Below are 18,670 nucleotides of genomic sequence, written 5' to 3' on the forward strand. Positions count from 1 at the left end.
CGCTTGAGTCCAGGAGGTGTAGGTTGCGGTGAGCTAAGACGGCATCACTGCACTCCAGCCTGGGCAACAGAGGAAGACCCTGGCTCAAAAAGAAAAAATCCAACTCTGTGTGTGTATGTGGGTGTGTGTTTAATCAGCATTTGCAACCTCTAGTGAAATAATTGATTCAGACAAAGATCATTAATAGATGCTAAAACCATTAGTTGAAAGGGTATAAGGAATTGGGTATTCCTATGGTGTCAAAGTATTGTACACAGAATACTTACTAGTTGCTGAGATATTTTTCTTTACAACGGAGAGTTCCATGGCCACCAGAAAATCAAACACCACACCAACAGTGAGATACACAGATGTGTGGATCCTGATGAATATGAAAACACATCATCATCTATGCAATATGCTTGCCAAAAAATATTTACCCTAAATCTCATTAAGCTTTTAGAACTTCCCTCTTAGAGACAGGGAATAGAGGAACCAGTTTCATGTATCACAAGGAAAGCATCACACAAATTCAAAATGTGGGACATTCTGCAGCTAGCCCTGTTTTTTCAAAAAGGGTCTAGGGCAAGCAGGCTGGCCTAGATTAAAAAGAGATTTAAGAGACATAACCATACATAATGCATATTTGTTCACTGGATTTTGTCAGAAAATGATGGAAGATATTTTGGGGATGGTTGGAGTATTTTATTTTTTAACTTTTATTTAAGCTCAGGGGTACATGTGCAGGTTTGTTGTATAGGTGAACTTGTGTCATGGGGGTTTGCTGTACAGATTATTTCATCACCCAGGTATTAATCCTAGTACCCATTAGTTGTTTTTCCTGATCCTCTCCTCCTCCCACCCTCCACCCTGACTGGAGAAATCTGAATATGGACTGAGCATTAGACACAGTACAGAATCAGTTTTGCCAGGTGTCATAATGATATTGTGGCTATGTAAGCAAATGCCCTTCTTTGGAAATGCATGCTAAAATATTTAGGGATGAGGTGTCATGATATAAATTACTTTGAAATAATTTAGCAAGAATAGGTAGATAAAGAGATACGAAGCAGATATAGAAGAATACTGGTGTTGAATCAAGATGATATGTATATGGATGTTCAATTGTTTTATTCTACTTTTATATTAGTTTGAAAGCCATTGCACTCCAGCCTGGCGACAGAGCAAGACTCCGTCTCAAAAAAAAAAAAAAAAAAAAGTGTACTAGTCCATTTTCATGCTGCTGGTGAAGACATATCCAAGACTGTGAAGAAAAAAAAATTAATTGGACTTACAGTTTCACATGGATGGGGAGCCTCAGAATCATGGCGGGGGGCAAAAGGCACTTCTTACATGGTGGCAGCAAGAGAAAATGAGGAAGATGCAAAAAGCGGAAACCCCTGATAAAACCATCAGACCTCGTGAGACTTATTCACTACCATGAGAACAGCATGCGTAGTGGAAATTGCCCCCATGATTCAAATTATCTCCTACTGGGTCCCTCCCACAACACATGGGAATTATGCGATTACAATTCAAGATGAGATTTGGGTGGGGACACAGAGCCAAACCATATCAAGAAGTTTAAGGAAATGGCCTGTGGATGCAAAATCACATAAACTTTGCCTGACAGTTTTGGGAGGAGTAAAAGTGAGTGTCTGAAAGGGCCGTATTTGCATTGGGCACCCGGGAAGGGCCACTGGTGCTAAGTTCACCAATGTAATGAAGTGAGGGGGTCATTCACTCCAGAAGGACTGAGAATTTTGGAAGAATTAATGTACTTAGAAGGCCCAAGTTATTGTCAGCAATAATTTACTCACTGGCAAGATCGAACTGATTAATTCATGTTACAACTGCAATGAGAATACTCATGATTGCTGGTTGTTAGTTGGTTTTTGTACCCCAAATTAAGTCACCTAAAATTACTTTTCATTCATTCTAAGAATGTGTTCTTTTTCTTTTCTTCCATTCATCCTTCCTTCCTTCCTTCTTTCTTGTCCTTCCTTTCTGCTTTCCTCGCTCTCTTCCCTTCCTTCTTCCCTCCCTCACTTCTCTCTCTCACCAATTCTTTCTCCAAATAATATTAAGTAATTGTCCCATCCACTCAAGGCATAGATGTAGAGTGACAGTTAAAATGCAGAATTGCTTCCTGCAATGCTAAATTGTTCTTAAAGTACAGTTGTTGTTCAGGAAGTGTGTTTGCAGCCCTGTCCAGCTCCATTTCTGGTGTGATTTCAGGGAACTGGACTGTGCCATGTTACGCCGCCTGGAGAAGAGGATTCTGGTCGATCTCCCCAGCCGGGAGGCCAGGCAGGCCATGATCTACCACTGGCTGCCTCCTGTGAGCAAGAGCAGGGCCTTGGAGCTGCGCACAGAGCTGGAGTACAGTGTGCTGAGCCAGGTCAGCTGCCCTGGAGAGGGGCACATGTAGGTCAAGGGCCCACCACATGGCCATCTTGTAGACCAGGTCTCACCATGAGCTGATAGAAGCTTGAGACACTTAGAATAAGATCCAAGCTGCCCCCGTAATGCAATGGGCATCCTCATGAAGAATAAGCTCCTTTTCACTTAAAAATATTCAGAGAAGGAGAAACAATGTGAGGCAGTGGAAACAGCATAGGGTTTAGACTCAGAGAACCTATGGTCAAATCCTGGCCCTGCTGCTTGTTAGCTGTGTGACCTCAGAGAAGTCACTTACTCTTTGAGCCTCAGTTTCTTCATCTGTAAAATGGGTAGCAGATGAGCCACAAAGAATGACTGTGATGATTACATAACAGAAAAGCTCCAGGTACATGTCTATTATGCACATTATCACTGTTGTCCATTCCCAAGGTGTTGTAGAAATGTTGCCTGCTTTTGGTGAACATTTGAACACAATGTTCTCTGAGGTTCCTAAATGGCAGGTATGATCTTATTTACAAGAATAAACGTACCTACCAAATTTGACCATCCTTGGATTTGAGCACAGGGGCCCTCATAGGCTAATTTGGGTGTTCTGATCCTTCACTGGCATCTTACAGCATATTTCGATGGTGTTAGAAAGCCATTCTAGCCCAGCTGCTTAGGTTATCTCAGCATGCTAGCAGGGTCTCTTCCTCAAGCACTGTTTATCTGGGAATCTTTTTAGGGTGTTCATGGGTGACAGATATAGAATCTACACAGGGCTTCTGATACTGGGTCCTGCCTATAACAACGTAATGACCAGGAGCATTCTGCCCACTGACCAATGGCTGGTTTTTTGGCTGTTTCAGGAGACTGAGGGCTACTCAGGCTCAGACATTAAGCTCGTCTGCAGGGAAGCAGCCATGCGGCCTGTGAGGAAGATCTTTGATGCACTTGAAAATCACCAGTCAGGTATGGGTTGGATCACCATGAAGGTGTTCCGGGAAGTTTGTGTAAAAATCCCTCTCACCAGCAGATGGAGCCTGGTGCCTGTTCTTGGTGCCGCTTTACACTTGCAACGCGTTTTTTGGTCAAATCATCCCTCACTCAACTCATTCCTCCATGGGTGTTCTGATTCGGATCGACTTTGCTTGCAAATGATAAACTCCTTAGGGCTCAGGCTTTTATTTCTCTGGCACACTCTAATGTTGGGCTGGATCCATTTGAGGCACTATATAAATATTAAATAATACCCGGTAACAATACATTTAGGTCACATTTTTTTGTCTGGGCCTTAGGGGCTAACTCAGTTGCACATTAAAGAATTTTTCCCCAGCCCTCTTTAGTCTTGCCTTTTGCTGCATTATCAATTAAGGATGCTGCATTATGCATTATTTTGAAAGAAGGTCTATTAGCGTTTCAAGAGCATTGATCACCAAGAGGTCGATTGTTGTGCTGTTACTCTTGTGTTCTTATCCTAGAAAGCAGCGACTTACCCGGGATCCAGTTGGACACAGTAACCACTGCCGACTTTCTGGATGTGCTAACTCACACCAAGCCCTCCGCAAAGAATCTGGCTCAGAGATACTCAGACTGGCAAAGAGAGTTCGAGTCTGTTTGAAACCACATTTACCCTGACCTGGCCACAAAGGCAATCACAAAGACCTCCTAGTTTATTAGTGTCCGTGGGAGAAGAACAAAATGATTGGAATGGAAAAGAGAAAATTATTCTTGAAGACTGGATTAACTTGAGCCACTGTATTGTTTTGGATAGCTGATATATATTTATTAACTTACCATTATTGATGTCAGCAAAATATTGAGGGTTTCAGTTACATACATGTATGTGCTATTAGGTCATACAATGGAGATTTTTCTGACAATTAGACTCCATAAAATTTTAACGAACAATTTTCTGTAATGTTACTCATTTGTAAACTTTTGAAGAAAAAGATGTACTTAGAAAAGTTGTGTTGGCCATGCACAGGATGACCCTGAGTTGGGGCAGCCAAGTAGAAGCTAAGCTTGACAGGCACTGCCCAGCTGACAGTCCCAGGGTGAAGGAGGACCGAAGCAGGGAAGGCAATGCAGTCTGTTTCTCATTCTGGACAATATTCTGAATCTCATCAGCTCCCCCTAATTCTGACTCCATCCAGCTTTGTCAGCAGCAAACCCCTCCCAAACTAAGCCCCACTCAGAAATGTCACGGAGCATTCTGATCCCAGAGCTAATAGCCAGGGTGACTAGCACACCATCACCATCAGCTGCCAGTCTGACTGTTTTGGGTTCTGGCCCCCAATAACATCTTTTCACTCTTCACACCTCACATCCGGTGTGCTCTGCCCTTCTCTTTCCATTGCCACAGCTTCTCATCAGATCCAAAGCTTAGGATGGGGCACCTGAGCTTCGACAACATTTGTCCCAAGTCTTCCCTGCTCTTAGGCTCTTCCCCCTCTCCTTAAGGGGTTATAAACAACTAGAAGCATCTTTCTCAGAAACCCACAATCCGAGGCATCTACTTTCAACCCTTGATAAATTTTGAAGGCTTCCACTAAGTAATGCCACTTCTTTTCCCCCACTAGAACTTACCTATGGGAAATCACCTTCTTTTCTCTTCCTTGCCTTGTCTTCATCATCCCTGCAGACAGACTCTTCAAGAGGAAAAACTTCCAGAAAGAGACACTTTGGATAGCTAAGTATCCCAAAGGATTTTACCCTTTTAAACAAAACCAAAGCATTTTTTTCGGTATCGATTATTTTGAGATTATTCTCAAATGCCTCTTTAAACATCATTTCATGGAAAATGTCAAATTGAAAATATACCTTATTTAAACAATTGAAAATAAAAAAGATTTCATCTTAGTATATGCTCAAACTTCTTCATAAGCATCAGGCACTACACCATGCAGCACCAGTGACATAGAGCATAGAGTCCCCAGCCCCTGGGCCATGGACCCGTAGTACCCGTCCATGGCTTGTTAGAACTGGGTTGCACAGCAGCTAAGAGGCAGGTGAGCATTACTGCCTGAGCTCCACCTCCCGTCAGATCAGCGACAGCATTAGATTCTCATAGGAGCATGAACTCCATTGTGAACTGTGCATGTGAGGGATCTAGGTTATGCCCTCCTTATGAAAATCTAAGTAATGCCTGATGATCTGAGATGAAACAGTTTCATCCCAAAAGCATCCATCCCCCGCCCCCCATCCAGGCCCAGTCCGTGGAAAAACTGTCTTCCACGAAACCGGTCCCTGGTGCCAAAAAGCCTGGGGACCACTGATACAGAGGACTCTACTTTGAATGGCCCAAGACTGATGTAAGGCCTAAGTTCCAATGTCTACTTTATGGTTTTTGGGGGTTCTTCTTGTCATGCCATCAGCTGACATTTCTTGTAGCTGCTAGTCCATTTGCTTGTGGCCATTAACATCGTTTCTAATTTTATAAAATCTCAACTGCTCTTGTGAATTTGCTGCAGTGGGAAAGTTGGTGCTGTATGTGTACCCAAAAGTGACTGGGTAAAGGGGCAGGGGAAATGCTCCTCTGGATAGCATGCTTTGTGACAATACATTTAGGTCCTTTCTGCTTACTGCCCGTTCCTGAATTCATTCAGGATAAGTGCAGTCCTGCCATCCCTCACAGCAAATACACTTAACCTTCTTCCACTTCCAAAACCCCATATGCAGCCTGTGTGCCTGCTGCATCTCCACATCCTCCATTCCCTTTAAATATCACCTAGTCCATGTTTTTAACACTTCCACCTCTATTCAATCACATATTCAGTCCTCTTTATCCTAAGAAAATTTGTCTTCAAATACTTCAGCATGTGGATGTTTTTCTGTCACGCCTTTACTTTGGTGGCTTCTTCTTGATGTTTTATACATTTATTCCCACTTTGGATGAAATGAAGTGTAGCTCTTTCATCTCTCTGCTCTTTCCTTACCACATATACATATCTGTCTCCATCATCCCAAAAATTCTATTGTGATTTTAGGTTAACTCAATAATCAATATTTTTAATAGAACTGTACATTGTTAACTGCAGAACCAGCTAGTGAATTAGAATTACATTTGCTTTCTTGTTGAGTTTTGTCTTTCCTAGAATTAACAACTGCCTCGTTTTTCTATTTGCTTAATTTTCTAAGTATCTTTTTTTTTTTTTTTTGGCAACACATTCTCAGACCTGTCAGGTTACTCATCAATATTCTTTTCCAAATGGCCAAATATACCAGATAAACTTTCCACTCCCTTCCCACCCGCTCTGGTCCTGGTGTTCTAAGGGAAAGGGGAGCAGAAGACCATGGCAGAATAAGCACTTTGTACCTAATCGATTTCCAGCCCTGCATCTCTCCCTGGCCCACCACCATGCCCACTGTTCCCATGGCCCTAATTTCCATGGTTCTATTTTTCCAGAGAATAATGGAAAATTTCCATTCTCCTGCCTTGGCTAGGGGTTGGCATCTCACTGCTCAGGGTGGGGAAGTTTCCTGAGGCTCCAACTTCTAACCAATTCCTCACTTTCAATCCTGTCTTGTACCTCACTTCCTCCCTACCTGCTGTCTACAAGCCTTGAGTCTTTGAATTTGTTCTACAGGATGAATTTTGGCTGTATTTTCTTTGCACTGATTTTGGCTATCAACATTCCAACCAGTTTCCACCTTTCAGATTATTGCACCTTTTCATCCACTGATACCTCCTCTACCTTCTCTTGTGGGGTGACCCTGTGGGTTTACATTTTATTCCTTTTACTCTTATTTTGGTGTGGCTTTGAGAAAAAGAGACCAACACATATGACTAACCTCCTATGTTGAGTCTCTATGATTATTTTTTTAAAGTAGATTAGAAGTATATATCTAAGTTTACATAGGAGATTGGCCTGATAGCTGTTGGAGGAAAGTTTAATGTATTTTCTTCCAAAGCAGAGGTCACAGCCCAAAGACCCACAGAAACATGGAATGTAGTGGCAAATTAGGAGTAAGATGGATGTTAGGCAAAGCAGAGGTGGAGACGGTGGTGAGCTAGAGAGGGCCAGGGACTCTCTGACACAGTAATGACTCTGCTCCAATTGGACATGGAAATTTGGATCTAACATAGCCAGTTCTTCCCATCTTCCTAGAAACCCAGTAGTTGATTTGCACTAGAATCTCCTGGTGTTCAGATGTTGGCAATCAAGGTTAACTATATGCCTGTAGAATTCCCACGGCCTGTTCCCACTCACCTTTAAAAGCTTTCCTTGGCAGACCATACTTACCTAAAGTAACCGCATTCCTGTTGGCCTTCTTCTTCATCATTCATCAATCTCTCATTGTATTAGGTAGCTGTGTATAAATGCACGTGTTTCATCATTTGTTTGCTCCCTCCAAATGTAAGCTCCATGCCTGGAGTACTTTTTTTCACTGCCGTTGAATGAAACATTATTTAAATTGGCGTAGGCCAAAGGCTATCTGAGCACTGTCTGTGACTACTACTCCCATGCGTTTTGCTCACTGTTCATGATCTTAGAGGACTTACACAACCATTCTGAACGTGTCAGAGTCCTTGGTATTGTTCTACATTTTTATATGTGTTAATTTCCCAACTAAGAGACACGCATCTTAGGAGCCAAAGCTGTATTCTCTCCATCTCCCTTATGCTTTACTCACAGAGAACATTAAATATCTGATTTTTTCAGGAAGATCAGCTAGTGAAACAAACAGGAGTTGAGCTGTGTATGACATAAAGAAAAGCGCTGGAAAAAGCATTCAAACTGTTTGAAACAAATGATTTCTGGTACTTTGGCACCCTCGTTACTGCTCCTTAAAGATAGCAACATGATTTGGGACAGGAGGCCTTGATGGCTGATATAATACAGAAGTCACCAAAAGCCTTGTGCATTTAGGCTGAAAAAAGCTTTTGTGACTTATGTCAAATAAACATGATAAGGCAAACACAGCCCTCTGCAAACAACTGCTAACATCACAAAGGGATTCTACTGCTCGAGGCAGTGTTTTAATGCAATAGGTTAGTGTCATTTAAAAAATTCTCTATTATAGGTGCCCAAGGACTTCAGTTTTATCCTACATGAACACACATTGATCCAAAAACCAATTGAACACAATCAGTGTAGGTGTTTTTAACTTCCCTGTCCAACACACTACTGTAAGTTCTAAAATGTGGGATTATGTGTGAAGTGACACATATTATCATTCCACGGGAATTTCTGACATCACGGCTAAAGTTTGATGGAATTGTCACTTAGAATGAGGTAGGTTATCCTCCTTTTCCTTTCCTAGCCATTATGATTAGCTCTCACAGATGCAGAACGTACGGTAGGCAGAGCTACTGCAACCTGTGGCTGACTCTGGAGGTGTGGGTGGAGGGGGTTGAATCTGTTTCCCCTGGACTGGAGCTCTGCCCTGCTCCACACTCCTGGCTCACAGCAGATGTGGGACACTCAACTCCTGACAATGGATGTTTTCTAATAACCTTTCCAGTCCCAAGGTGTCACATGGTCCCTTTTCTGGCCCAGGACAGGATTATAATAAAACTGATGCAAACACCATCCTTGAAATTAATACCAGATAGCCCTTTAAATGGGACAGCCAGAAAATGAAGCCTAAGAAACTTCAGTTACTAAACTTATGAGGCCCAAGGCAGGCTAACCAGCTGAGACTAACATGGATTGGAATGTTTATAAATAAGATTTTTAGTTATTCTCATGAACTTTACTGTGGGCTGGTCAGTTAGCAAGTCCTATATAATGCTTGTTAAAGATCTCAAACTAAGATTTTCAGGGCTCACAGGGATAAAGTGGAATGGAAGAATGGAGAGAAGCCACTTCTCCTGGCTGAGTCCATCATGCTCAGGAGACTTTTACCCTCTTCACTTCCTGACTCATCAATGATGTTCCCTTCTTGGCTTTAGCTCTAGCCTGTCTCCAGAGCATCTGATCCATTACTTCCAAGTGTTTATTTAATGGGCCTCCCCTATGGGCAACTTTAAGACAAGTCTAAAATGAACATTTTCTCCTGCCCACTCAAAGCTATGCTTTCTAGCATTACACTCCTATGATATTTAGTTTTTATTGGTTCAGTACCCATTTGAGTGCTTACCTGTGTTGCAGCAGATATAGGAAAGAATGATGAAACTCAAATTTAACTGGGTAGCAAAATTAAAATTTAAAAGAACGAGATGCAGCCCTGTCTAGTGGGGAGAAGAGCATGTGAAGACGTAAGTACACTCTTAAAGGGCCACACGGACATGAAGGAGGGGACACCTTGCCCCATCCTGAAGTCAGGGACGACATCAGAGGACGGGAATGCCTCTGTGTGTATTCTTTTCCTTAGCTCTTCAACTGGAAAGGACCCTTGAAGCAAAAGCTTTTTCTTAATATGCTTATTTCCCATCATAATCAGGGCACTCAGTGCACAGCAACTAGCAAACACTTGATAATGCTTGGGCCAAGGCATCACGGACCCAGGTGCCCAAGCAACAGGGCAAAATTGAAGGCAGCCCACCCACCAGGCACCACACAGAGCTCTCTACCCACAGGCTAAGCTCTCTCTCTGTGCAGCTTTGCTCTGAGGAAGTCTAAATGTAGTACAGAATATCCTTTTTTTAATCCTTAGTAAGACTTTCTCTACTGAGATAAATGTAAAGATAAATTCTACCAACCTTTTTCAGACTGTTAAATGTGGACAGTCCTGCTTCATCATCATCATCATCACAAACACACAGCACTTACCATTTGCCCAATGATATTCTAAGTACTTCATATATAGTTCATGCACGTAATGCTCACACCAACCCTATGTGGTGGACATTATCATTATCCCCATTTTATAGATAAGGAAAGAAGGCATGAGAGGTGAGGTGACTTGCCCAAGGCCAGAGAGCTAATTTTGTGTTACCAGGATCCAGAGTATGCTCTTAGCCACTCTGCTCATCCTTCTGATTTGGGGTGGTAGTCATATCACATCTGTCTTTTGCACTCTGGGATATATAAGTACTAAGATGAGGCATTTGTAAAAACAAAAACACAGTGCTCACCAAACCAACATTTATTTAGCTTTGTTCCCTCCCATCCAAGACTGCTGATCTCTAAACAAGCACCAAAACCCGAAGCTCATTAACATCAGAGTGAACTTCAATAAGGTGAACACTACAATGATGTACAATTACATCCTAATAATTCAATGCCCAAGAGCCCTATACAACTATTGCAAGGCCCAGGATTATCACAGTATGCAAATGCACTAGGAAAATCATTACCTATTTAGTCCCCTTATTTTGGTGGGTTTAACACGAGAAGAATAATCCATGCTACAAGACGAGATTTCATTTTACAGCTGTAGTAACCAAGTGCATAAACGCTTGAATCTGTCCCAATAGCTTCTAAAAAATTTTTCCCATAGTGTCAGAGGCAAAAATAATGAAATCTTGCAAATGTACAGTTAATAGGACCCTAGTGGACACTAACTTCAAAAATGCAAGGTCTATAAGATATTATAAGGCTTGATTCTAGTTTCTGTACTGTTCCTGTTAATAACAATGTCTAATTAAAACATCTGTAAAATACTGATAGTTTTAATTTTACATAAAATTTCCAAAACAACTGTTACACAATATAATAGGTATCTGCAATGAACAGGTTATTAATGGAAATATTAATTTAAATTAAAATCTGGTTCTAAATTTAAATTAGTCATCTCTGGCTAATGAAGAGAAAAAGAAGTCACCCGTGCTGGGAATACAGTAGAAAATTTAGTTTTCAACATCTGTTAAAGCAAATTCACTGTATCACTTGGGCTAAAGGACAATTCACTTTGTTGCTTTCTGTCTTCTCCATTTGGCATATCTGATGGATTTCACAGTTGAACTCAATATTAGAACTACAGCCTAATGCACCTTTTAATACATTACTTTATAATTTAAAAACCACATTCAACTTTCTTCACAGTCTGAAATCCCCCCTCCCTGTTTTCCAGTGAGGAGACAGCAGAGAACACTCTTCCCTGTGGTAGCTTTTCCCCCACAGCCCTGCCTAACCTGATGAATATTTTAAAAGGAATGGCACAAAATCTCAGCTTTCCCTTTCTTTGGGTCTCATCTTCAGTTACAAAATAAAAGAGATTAGCAAGGCTTACTGGCTAGCCGCAATTCAATACCTTTCTTTCTAATTAATGCACAACAAAAGAGGGTTAAAAAGCAATCAGCACTGACTGTTGTCTACTGCTGCTGGCACTGAGTTGGTAAGGGATTCATTCCAGACAATAAGAAGCTGCGTTTCAAGTTGCTTCAGATGCACACATTGCTTCACAATAGGTGCTGCAGAATGTGGTCCACAGCATGAGGGAAACTCTCACAAGTTAAGTAAGGAGGTGGATTAATTTTTTCTTCATCTGATGCTCGATATTTCCCTGAAATGAAAGTAAAGCCAGTAAACACAGGCTGCCACCAGAATGCTAAATTAATCATACCCCATGAGCACCTGGGTCATCACAGAACCACCCTTATAGTTAAGACAGAATCAGGGGCTGCACATCTCCCAAATCACCTTTTACTGAGGCTTCAGGATGTAAATGAGGCAATTCAAAGAAATGTCACGTTCAGCCTTTCCCCAGGCCCTCTGGTCATTCACAATGGACAGCCACAGGTACTGGATCGCCTGACAGCTAAGATTCCCTTCACATGTTCACTGCTGATGAAATCATTTTCTTTCCCCTGCCCTCAGCTCTAAAGATAGATTGGTGATTAAAGTAATGCTTTAAAATGGAAGCCCAGACCCCAGAGGGCAGAAGACTCATCCGCTCCCAAAGGCAACTGGAACAGGATGTGCTGCTGCCACGCAGGGATCCAGGCAGCCCGGGAGCCCGGCAGATGAGAATGCCCTGGGTTGGGGAGGAAAAGAGTGATGGATGCTCGCAGGCCTGGGGCCAGGCAGGACAGGCCACTTGGCATCAAGCAGCAGGCCCACTGCCTGACTCTTCCAACCTTGGAATTCAAGATGGCCTGCTGTTCTAGCACCTGGCACACAATTTAACACCTCAACACAGCAGAGGAACCATTCCACAGTGGTCACAAAGAGCTTTTACAAGTCAGAAGGCACACAGTCCCTATGTAAAGACCCTTTAATGGGTCCCAGTGTCCTTCAGAAAGAATCCAAAATCTCTACTGCTGCTTACCAAGCCCTTTGTCATGCAGCCCCAGCAACCCTCTCATCTAAGCATGTGCTACTGGCTCACCAGGCTGCAGTCCCAGACTGGACCTGCTCTTCTGAGGGCCTACACACGTGCCATTCCCTTGTCATTTCATTATTCTCACCTGACTACCTCCTTCATGCTTCAGGTCAGACCCCATCTTCCCATCCAAATTAAACCCCTCCCTGTTATTCACCTTCTTCTTTGCCTCCACAACATTTACAACCATTTGTAATTATGCATTTATTTGTTTAACATCTGTCTCACATTTAAGAAGACTAAGTTATTTGAGAGCAGGGGCTATATCTGTTATGTGTCCCAATGTATTCCAAGTACCTAACATAGTGACTAGCACACAGTAACTATCCTGTAAATATCTTTTTAAAGAATGAATGGAGGGAAGAAGAGAGGGGAGGGAGGAAATGCAGAACGCAGCTCCTGCCCTGTAGCCCCCAGGGCTGCCTCTGCCCTTCACCTTTCTCCTTGCTCTCTCATCCCTTTGTGGTCTCTGTTGTTGATTCTTCTGCTTTTCCCAGTTTTCTCTGCCTAAACTCAGCTCTTTCAACAACAGACCTACTGTTTTCTACAACTACTTTAAGAGGCTTTGCCAGACAAACACAAAGCCTGAAAAACCCTCTTTTCCACATCTTTGCATCATGGTGGAGAAGACGCCTCCTGTCTTATCTTACTGATTATAACTTCTTACAGGAAGGGAGCCAGCATCAAATGTACAAAGGTAATTAATATATACCTCACTCTCGTCAGCACCCTGAAGGCACCTGTCCATAGTATGGTCCCCGCAGCAAGCTCTACTGCCAGTTTTCTTCCCAAGCTTAAATATCATTAAGTATAAACTCCTTCACAAGGTTTCTATTTGGTCTTACAGGTAAGTTAATGACTAAATATTACTATATGACCTACTTTCTGGATCCAATGGTCTAAGGGACAAATAAATAAGCTTCCTAGCCATGGAGTTAAAGGCTTTTGCTTAGTCTGGCTCTGCAAGTGGGGTTTCTACAAAATACAAATTGACAAAAGTGGCTTAGGTATATGTTCTAGTTCTAGCACCTAGCACACAGCAGGGGCTCAATACGTTTGTTGAGTGAATGGAGCTGCCTGCATTGCTCATGGCTGATTCACTCACTGCAGCAGCCTGTGCTTTCATGGATGGATAAATGAGGAATGGAGGGAGAAAACAGGATGCTATGTTGATGATATATGAAGGCAAAGAAAGATCCTATTTTTTTTTCTAGATGACTGTTTCACATGCTAAACAAATTCTGGTTAGGACTAGTCAAAAATCTTTAACAAATAATTGATCAAATTATATTGAGCATCTACCTTGTGCTACCCCTTTAGAAACAAAATTGCTCAAGATGATCCACAGAAAGCACTTGTTATTGAATATGAATTAAAATATTTATGGTTATTTTCAACACTGGGAAGCCCAGCACTTGTCCACTGCACTGAGTTAAAATTTACCAATGGAGCTGGCTGTTCCACATGTTTTTAGACCAGTAGGGTTATTCACGATTTTTCTGACCAAAAATCAATGATACAAATATGCCTGTTTCCAAGAGCTGTACTTAGCTGATTTACTAATTAACACATTTTGGACTTGATTGTGTTATGCTGATGGCTTCTCAGAGACTAAACTGATGCCTGTGAAAGGCTGGTCACAACAAAATGCCAGTCAGAATAGACGACAGAGCCAGTGGAGACCAGCCAGGGGAGCTGGGCCCATCAAGACACTGGCAGAGGTACCATTTTGAAGCTCAGTGTAAGTCCTTAATTACATGAGCTAAAAAAAAAAAAGAAACACTCATGGGAAAAATACACAAGAGCAAAAATAGTTATCTAAGGATTTCTTCAATAATGAGAAAATAAAACAGCAAAAGACAGGAATCTGAAAACAAAGATATATGGAGGCTGACGAGTGTGGCTACTTTTCCAGACTTCATTTCATTCTTCCTCTTTTCTGCTTACATCACAGGGCTATTATGTTCCTGGAAAGGTGATCATTTTGACTGAGACATTCGAAAAAATCCACTGTGTTAATTCTAGAGTGACTGGTGTTACTATCTGCAAGGCTCCAATGGTTCACTTCAGGCCCCAGGCACAAGCAGACAGTGTTTTCACTCTTTGTACAGACCTTTGCCACATACTTCCTATTCAATTGTAGCTCCATCTACATTTCTTGTTTCTATTTGAAATTCAAAACAGATTTCAAGCAACCACATTTCCTTGAACAAACATCATAGTCACTTTGTCTAAAAAATTCCCCAGTTGTAACTCTTCTTTGACTTTATGTTTAAATATTCCCTTCTGTAAACAGCCTATTAAATAGTTTTACTACTATGATATGAAACCAGGCAAATGAGCTCACAGAGACATCTATGGAACCACTTATCTGCTATTTGATTTATAAGAGTCTGATGATGATTCTTGGACAAGATTTCTGGCTGTCAAGTGCTGTTAATTCCAAATGCAGCAGGTGCCATTTGGGGGCAGCATGCAGGGGAAGAAGGGCTTTTCATTTTAACGGTAACAGCTCATTAAGTTCCCAATGCAATAATATTCGGCCCCACTAACAGATCTTATGCCTGTTCTTTCTTTACCTCGAAAGGACTTTATCAGTCCCACTCTATACAGGATCATAAACTATGAGGGCGAGATGGGACCAGTCCAATCCCATCATTCTTACAGGGCCTGAAAAGGGGAAGAGCCTTGACCCAAGTCTCACACAGCTAGTTAGTGCAGAGCTGAGACCAGGAACCAAGGCACTTAACCAGTCTACGGTGGTCATAATACTGTATTAGCGAATCCTCCCCACTAAAGTCTTTCGTTTTTCCTAAATTTATTTGAGATACCATATAGAGTAAACCTAATTGTGCAGGAAATACTTCTTAACCTTTTGCTCGCCACAAACGGTAAGTAAAGAGAAAAAAGAGTTTTTCAAATATTTTTGTAAAAGTTCAAACATTAACACAAGAATCAGATCACTTATCTGGCCAGTTTCCTAAAGAAATCAGTATCACAGTCGTATAGCCAGCACAAAAATAAAAGGTATTTTCACAGAGCACCACCATCCACGGTCCTTTGCTTTATCCCTCTGTGGTGAACTGTACATCCAGGAAATAATATAAATGCTGTCAACCAGGAATGGTTACCTCTGGGAAAGTATTAAAATACCTCTGAGCCCTGATCTTCCTAGCTTTGTACAGCATGGGCCTTCCCAGTTGTTTCCTATAATCCTAAGCCGTTTTATTTTTGCTTTGTAACAGAAAGAGAATAAAAGCGCCCAGGGCTCTGCCATTTCTGCAAAGATTGTTCTTTAAGCAACTGTGCATTCTACTATTCTGTTTTAGAAAATGCTTTATACAGAAGATACATACCAGTCTTTACTAAGATGCCCAGCATGCCGACATCTTGAGCCCCACCAACATCATCCCTGCAATCCTAGAAAAGCATAAAGAAAGCATTTAGTCCAGTGTCTTCAGTAAGCTAGCCAACAAACCTTACCAACTGATTTATTAGGCCAGGGTGTCCAACTGTAAAGCCATGTTTTTTATTGAAATAGAAAAGAGAAGATGTAAAAGGTGAATCCACATGTAATACTCTGAGGAAGCATTCCAAGTTGGGAAAGGGAAGTATCTCAGAGGTGGAAGGTATACAATAGAGTAGTAATCCTGGTAACCAAACACAGAGAGCAGAGTTACAATTACAATTCTCTATGCTTTGCCACACCTACATCTATTTATCTCCCCATTAAACAGATCATGGAAAAATGCATTCTATACATTTGGCAGTAAATAATACAGCTGCAGACAGGGAATGAGCTAGATTCAGAAGATAGCCTTTCTGTGGACCACGTAGTATGTTATCCTTACTTTCCATCCCATTGTCCTAACAGGTAGAATCAAGTTAAATCCAGATACTTAAACAGACTCTGACTGTCTGATGTTCACTTCACACTTGGGAATAACAGATCAGTCTGAAAAAGAAGCTCCTCTTTCTAATTATTATTCAAGACAAGGATAAATATACTTGGTTAACTTCAATGATGATGAATGCAAGGTAATTAAAATTCCAAGGACTGAAAGAAAAATAAAAAAAATTAATCTTGCCACCTCATGTCTATAAGCAGGATTGATTCAGACCATGCCTGAAGAAAGTTTTTTTTTTTCCTTAAAAACCATTAATATTGTTCAACAACAGCCCTTGAAAATGAGTTTCAGAATGTCAAAATCCTCATTGAAGGTCCAACTTCAAACCATTTCTGTTACAGCTAAACTTGCCCTGTTGAAGAGTAGAGATAGGGGAGAGGAGATAGGGAGGTGGGAAAAAGTGAATGTGGACAAGGAGATGGGGTGGGGGTGGGGGGAACCGCCACTTTCCTGGATAACCAACAATCCTCCATGCAGCACAGCTGTTGCATCTCTTCCCACCTCTCATCCTGTCCCAGGGGCAGCAACTCCTGGGATAAAGAATTCTGAAGCCTCCAGCTCAGATAACCACTTCTTTAGACACATTTGTCTAGGAAAGGCAGCTAAAGGCTTGCCAAGAGGAACAGGTGTGACTCAAAAGATGGTTTCTCAAAATACTACTGAGCTCAGTGATTATCCTATTCAATTTTAGGTGAATGATTATAGATACAGAAGATAAAATCAGGAGGACTGTGATACACATTTCCACCATCAGAAGTTAAAACAGCTAGGGAGGGAGTCCTGAGCTCAAGCTCTACTTCCAGCTGTGCTACTAATTAGCTATGGGAATTCAGGCTTGGCGATTCACCTCTTCGGGCTTCAGTTTCCCAGTCTATAAAATGAAGAGTTTTGGACCAGACATTTGTGACGATCCCTCCCAGCTTGACATGTTATTATTTAAAAATTGAAATATAATCCTGGCCACCAACTTACCATGTGGCAGTGTGCTTTCCAGCTGTTTTCCCATCGAGACACACATGGGAAATAACATTTGCCTAGTACACTGGGGTAAACTGACAAGATGCTCATGGCCACAGGTGACCAGCCAGGGCCTCCAATCATCCCAGGCTCAGCCCTGCCACTCAAAGGGCTAAGGTGATCAATATCTTTAGCTATTTGTGGCACACAGATAGAGTTCTTCCATAAAGCATACGCTAAGAAAAAAAACAATAGTGGTAGAATTCTTTGGTATAGGTTCTTATTTCTGTAGCAGTGTTCCTCAAAAAGACATTTAAAGCATTCAATTGACTTGCAATATAAATGGCTTTTGAACTATATATATAATATATAAATATATATATATATATATAATAGGAGTTAACTACCTATATATGTATCATAACACACAAATCTCCTATTACACTATGGAGAAATGTCAGAAACAATAAAAATTTCAGTTCTTTAGAAGAATACCACTAAACATCGACAGGAAACCGCATTTTATAGGTAGCCATTTATATACTATCTACATTGTCAGTAACAGAATGTCCCCTTTCCTAAAGCAGTGTTTCTAAGCTGGCTCTCCCAGCACGACAGGTGAGCCGGGAGCACCTCCTGGGTTCTTCTACTTACATCTCCTATCATGACGGCCTCCTCAGGTTCACAGCCAGTGCCCCGCAATGCTTCCAAAAAGAACGTCTTCTCTGGTTTCCCCACGACTGTGGCTTTGGTATCTGTGGCATACTCTAAAGCAGTCACAAAAGGTCCAGGCCCCAGGGCTAAGCCATCTTTCCTCTTGTAATACCTGGCTTTGTGGATTGCTATCAGAGGTGCTCCATCCAGGAGTAACCTAGAGAGAACAATGAAAAAAAAGAAATTGGCTAAAAGCAAGGCTTTTATGACTGGGAACGAATGTCAGACTTACAAAGTGGCTTTATTCACACCCACAGAAACAAATAGTTTCTTATTAACTTTTAATGACTTGCTATCTTCTAATGAATTCACAAAGAACTGCTGGGAATTACACTCAGATACACTAAAGAAAGGTGATAGATTATTAAATTTGTGATTGCTTCAACCTTTTACCTTTAGTGGTTTCAGACACTACCCAAATCACCAGGGAAAGAGAATTAAGAGAACTGAAGCTAAATAGGACACTCCAGGGAAGAAGCTTAACTTAATGAGACAAGTTGTTTCAACCTTCCCCAATG

At 41.5% G+C, this 18,670-nt stretch overlaps 2 protein-coding genes across 10 annotated transcripts in view; one reads left to right on the forward strand and one right to left on the reverse strand.

The window, feature by feature from the left end:
* Window positions 1–4,272, forward strand: part of KATNAL2 (katanin catalytic subunit A1 like 2) — a 330,528-nt gene extending 326,256 nt beyond the window's left edge. For all 6 annotated transcript variants that reach the window (XM_054460933.2, XM_063653643.1, XM_054460934.2 and 3 more), the window contains 3 exons: window positions 2,218–2,380; window positions 3,231–3,333; window positions 3,843–4,272. In XM_054460933.2, coding sequence (XP_054316908.1) covers window positions 2,218–2,380; window positions 3,231–3,333; window positions 3,843–3,982 — 406 coding nt within the window. In that variant the 3' untranslated portion in view covers window positions 3,983–4,272. The remainder of the gene's footprint in view (window positions 1–2,217; window positions 2,381–3,230; window positions 3,334–3,842) is intronic.
* Window positions 4,273–10,380: 6,108 nt separating this feature from the next.
* Window positions 10,381–18,670, reverse strand: part of HDHD2 (haloacid dehalogenase like hydrolase domain containing 2) — a 43,073-nt gene continuing 34,783 nt past the window's right edge. For all 4 annotated transcript variants that reach the window (XM_054460950.2, XM_054460953.2, XM_063653648.1 and 1 more), the window contains 3 exons: window positions 18,093–18,309; window positions 15,930–15,993; window positions 10,381–11,754 (listed from right to left, as the gene is read on the reverse strand). In XM_054460950.2, coding sequence (XP_054316925.1) covers window positions 11,651–11,754; window positions 15,930–15,993; window positions 18,093–18,309 — 385 coding nt within the window. In that variant the 3' untranslated portion in view covers window positions 10,381–11,650. The remainder of the gene's footprint in view (window positions 11,755–15,929; window positions 15,994–18,092; window positions 18,310–18,670) is intronic.

The sequence above is a fragment of the Pongo pygmaeus genome, chromosome 17, assembly GCF_028885625.2.
Source record: "Pongo pygmaeus isolate AG05252 chromosome 17, NHGRI_mPonPyg2-v2.0_pri, whole genome shotgun sequence".
NCBI classification, from domain to species: Eukaryota; Metazoa; Chordata; class Mammalia; order Primates; family Hominidae; genus Pongo; species Pongo pygmaeus.